Source organism: Lycium ferocissimum, chromosome 7 (genome assembly GCF_029784015.1).
Source record: "Lycium ferocissimum isolate CSIRO_LF1 chromosome 7, AGI_CSIRO_Lferr_CH_V1, whole genome shotgun sequence".
Taxonomy (NCBI): domain Eukaryota; kingdom Viridiplantae; phylum Streptophyta; class Magnoliopsida; order Solanales; family Solanaceae; genus Lycium; species Lycium ferocissimum.
This window is the reverse complement of record NC_081348.1, coordinates 1,893,660-1,898,231: the sequence shown is the minus strand read 5'-3', so window position 1 is coordinate 1,898,231 and position 4,572 is coordinate 1,893,660. Positions and strand designations below refer to the sequence as shown.

At 32.5% G+C, this 4,572-nt stretch overlaps 1 protein-coding gene across 1 annotated transcript; it reads right to left on the bottom strand.

Annotated features, from left to right (window-relative positions):
- Positions 1-981: 981 nt before the first annotated feature.
- Positions 982-3,940, bottom strand: LOC132063087 (homeobox-leucine zipper protein HOX11-like). Its single transcript, XM_059455516.1, has 4 exons — positions 3,418-3,940; positions 2,787-3,124; positions 2,596-2,675; positions 982-2,042 (listed from the first exon to the last, which is right to left on the bottom strand). Exons 1-4 carry the CDS (start codon positions 3,794-3,796, stop codon positions 1,652-1,654), a joined length of 1,188 nt encoding a protein of 395 aa, XP_059311499.1. The 5' UTR covers positions 3,797-3,940; the 3' UTR covers positions 982-1,651.
- Positions 3,941-4,572: the final 632 nt, after the last annotated feature.

The following is a 4,572-nucleotide window of genomic DNA, read 5'->3' as shown; positions in this document are numbered from 1 at the left end:
TTCATATTGTTATAATTTAAAGCTAATGACACCAAGTCTTCAAATAAAAATGGAGTTCAAACACTTTTCAACCACTAAAACGGCAATTCGAAGTTTTGCTTATCCTTGATGTATTTAACCTACCTTATTAATACACAAAAATAGGTAGGAATTTATATAAAATATTAAAGTTTTGGAATCTCGAAGCATAATTAATTTATGGCTAAAATACGTAAAAAGGTGTAAAGAAAGTGGAATTTAACCCCAAAAAAAAAAAAAAATTGGCTCTATAAAACAAAGCAATGATGTTTGATGGGAGGTCACGTGCCGAGAAGCAGAAATGATAAATAATGAAGAGTGTACTTGGCTCGTGTGTACTCATAATTGGGTCGTCATAAAGGATACCTAACTTTAGCAGACACTTTGATCAATATGCCATCTTTGTCCCCCTTTTCCTTCCCACGCCTCATAATAAATTCAATCAATATGTTGTTTGAATGAAATCATTAAAAAGGCACCACCAGACATATGATAGTCGCCCATGCCAAACCAATACTCTTTTTGTAATCATAAAGCATGCCTTGAACCACGGGACAAACCCCATTCCACAGATGAAAAATTCCAAACATATATATGACATTCATCATTCACCCATCAAACCCCATTCCACAGATGAAAAATTAACTTGTAGTTATTGACCAGTGTATATTATTATCATATTTTTATAAATGAATGAAAATTAAGTAGGCGTTTGGCCATAAACACCAAAAATAAATTCACTTTGTTTGAAATTGAAGTTGTATTTGATCATAGCATTGAAAAATAATAATTTATTGTTGAAATGTATTTTTCCAACAAGGTTTGATTATAAAAAAAAGTACAATATAAATTTTGATTGTTTTTCAAATTTCAAATACAATATAAATTTTAATTGTTTTTCAAATTTCAAATATAACTTTAAGTGTAGTTGAAATTTTCATAGCCAAACACTAATTTTGAAAAAAAAAAACGAATAATTCTCATGGCCAAACGAGTCCTAAGAGAGTTAATCTTTTTCTATTCAAAGTACCGTCAAATGCAGTGTGCGCATAAGAGTTTCATATATTTTTTTCATGCTAAACGAATGATGATGAAAAATGAAGATTAAGAAATTTTCAGAAAGAACCATTACATAAAAAAACAAATAAAAACTCCACTACATCAGATTAAATGAGATTAGAAAAACTATTGCATCGCAATTGCAATTTCTAAAATTTGTATAATTACTCCTTATCTTTTAAGCAAACTTTGTTAAACCTTTGAGAAAAGATATATACTTATGGAACTCAACATTTTCAAGAACAAGATAAAATAGAGAACAAATGAAATAAAAATCATACAACCCAAAAAAGGTGCTGTCTGTTTTTTTTTTTTTCAAGATAAAATTAAACGGGAAATTCTTCTAAACCTAGTACAACTACAAACAAATCTCTCATACCCTTTTACTTTTCTTTTTTTCTTCATGTAAATGAACCAAAACAGTCTCAATAAGTCGAGAAAAAAACCCATCAAGAATCCCAAAGGACACAAAAAGCCCCTCTTCATGATCTCATCCTACCAAGATCTCTGAGGCAGAAAAACCAAACCAATGATTAGTATATTTACATTAGAGAAATTAAAAACCACGTTCTTTTTAAGAGGCTGCTGATTGGTGGGGATGGTTTGGATTATTATTAGTTGTAGCAAATGGGAAAAATCTTGGCCTAGAAGAATTAAGGAATGGAATTGCTTTAGGAATAGTGTCACTTGTAGTAGTGGTAGGAGGTGCTTTGGAAGTGGTGGTGGTGGTGGTTCCGGCGGCGGAGACCGGAGGAGGAGCCGCGGCAGTGGTGGTGGTAGCCACCCTTTCACAAGAAGGGCACATAGTTAGAGTGGTGGCAGGAAGTTGCATGTAGAATGGATTAGAAGTCTTCAAAGCTCTCAATTCTTGAAGTTCTTTGTGTAGCCTTCTGTTTTCTTCTGTTAGCGTCTCACAACATCTCTTCAAGTACTCACAATCCACTTCTGTTTGCTTCAACTTAGTCCTGCAGTCAAAAGTAAATATATTACTACTAATTAATAAATACCCCTAATATTATTTCAACAAAAACAATAATCCAAGAAAATGATATGACATTGTACTGAGTAAGTGGCATGACTAGAATTCAATTTTGCATTAATTGTGGTTGCATACACATATAAAGACAAGTGCTCACATTATCCAAGAATATTGAAAGGAGTTTGCTGCAAAATTGTACCCAGGTGGGGAAACAGACCAGACCATTTATTAAATTCTCATCTGTCACAAACGTATGTTTTCTTTGTTGCCTTCAATTCTCTACTCTAATAAATCAAGAGTTTAAGGTTTATAGTATATTTTTAGTTTAAATAATTTTTTCACTATTTTGTCATTTAAAGAATATACATAGATACGTCTCCTAAATATGTGAAATTTAAAATTTTAAAAATAAGATATACATATACAACATGCTATAACAAGCATAGATGAGTAATAACTTAAAAATTATTCACACTGTATAGTACCAACTCTCAAATCAAATAGTAAAATAAAAGAAAAACAAATCCAATAGAACAAACCTTGCTCTTCTATTCTGAAACCAGACTTCAACTTGTCTTGGCCTTAGATTTAGCTGTTTAGCAAGTGCCAGCTTTTGCTTCTGTAGCATAAAATAACAAAAAATAAATTTAAAAAAATTCAAAAACTGTCCTTTTCTTGTTGTTTCAGCCTAGAAACTTCAAGAAACAATCAATAGTTATTTTATACTTACAGGATTGAGAGTATGGTGTTCTTTGAAACTTTCTTCAAGATAAGCAGATTGTTCTTTAGATAGCCTAAGTTTTTTCCGAGTATTCACACCATTTTCATCTTCATCACTTGCTCTTGAAGATGCTCTTTCCGGGTCGTTCCCTCCGGCAGACTCCGAGTTTCGTTTACTACCAATAATATTAACACAGCTTTTGAATAGACCAAAATCCATCCTAAACGACGACGCAACACTGTTTGGAGATGAAACTTCTTCCATACCAGCAGCCGGTAGCCTGTTCACATCGAACCCCCTTGCCGCCGGCAACCCACCGTTCCCCGACGAACCATTTTCAGAACTCCCTATTAACACATAATCCAACAATATTATAAACATCAAAAATAAATTTAGTATTTTTTATGCAAGTACTATCTTGGGAGTCTATTTAGAACTACTAGTAATTATATATGTCAAAAATCACCCAAAATGGTTCCACACCAATCATAAATATATACGTGAAACCAAAAACGTTAAAACCACGAGTACACAATATTAGTATGTATGTCTGTAAGAAAAAATCTCATGTTCATAAAATTTTAACTATTGGGCCCGGGGGTTGGATGTGCGTATATCTACATGTATATGTATATATTACCATTATCGGAGGACCAATGGAGGGATTGAGGAAGATTACGACGAGGAGCAGGAACAGGAACAAGAGGGAGAAGATCAAGCTGAACTGGTGTATTATTTGTACTATTAATATTCCCTTCTTCCGAAGTATTTTCTTCATCATCATCATTTTCTTCTTGATTTTCATCATCTTGTTCTTGGAGTACCCTTCCACTTGATGAGTTAACTCCCAAAGCCATGCAAAACCCTATTTGACAAGGAGTATTCTTCATCTTCTTACTATCCTTCTGCTGATCAGAAGAAGAAGAAGTAATAATATTGTTCTTATTTGACAAGAATGATTTTGAAGATGCTGCTGCTCTAGTAGTGTTTGTATCTCCTAAGCTTAATCCAAGCTCCATACTTTCATGTGAAGGGGAAAAAAATCTTTTTTTTTTTTGGAGTACAAATAGGCAAGAAATAAGGAGAAGAGAGTAGTGAGGATATGTAGAAAGGAAGGAAAAAGAAAAAGGGGATTTTGGATTGAAAGCACAAGAAAGAGTCTTTATAGAGATTCTATCCAATTTGTGAATGGTTAATTATATTAAATGCTAGAAAGAGATGAAGTTTACGAGTTGTTGGGTGGGGTCCCTTTTGAACAAAGGAGCAGACCCTATTAGAGCCTGTTTGGATCGGCTTAAAAATAGCAGTTTATAAGCTGAAAATAATTTATAAGCCAAAAAAAATAAGTTAGTCTATTTTTTTTTCTTATAAGCTGTTTTCAGCTTATAAGTGGCTTTAGATAAGTTAAGTCAAATAAATTTAATTAATTTTTTGAGCTTATTTTAAAAATAAAATAACTTTAAGCTGGTCAGTCAAACACTCAAAAAAGCTGAAAACAGCTTATAGGCAACTTATAAGCCAATCCAAACGCGCTCTAGTCCTTTTCTACTTCTTTTCTTTTCTTTTTATTTGGAGTAGTATATAGTATTATTATTATTTCCACTTTTTGATATTTCGACACCTTTGTCTTAATGTGCAAATATATGATAATGTCTGGTCAAAAAGAGATAATAGAAGTACCAATTATTAAACCAGCATTATCTTGTTTTGTTTCTCACGTTTTATTCTTTCATTCGTAGGGTTGATTGGTAGCTGGTTAGAGTTATGTAGGTATTAATAATATCAGAAAAAAAAT

Bases quoted from the DNA above. Each gene is read 5' to 3' on its own strand.
- LOC132063087 (XM_059455516.1), bottom strand. From the start codon at position 3,796: ATGGAGCTTGGATTAAGCTTAGGAGATACAAACACTACTAGAGCAGCA. The intron at 3,125-3,417 runs GTAATATATACA...ATGTGTTAATAG, and splicing joins CCATTGGTCCTCCGATAATG to GGAGTTCTGAAAATGGTTCG. The intron at 2,676-2,786 runs GTAAGTATAAAA...TTTATGCTACAG, and splicing joins AACACCATACTCTCAATCCT to AAGCAAAAGCTGGCACTTGC.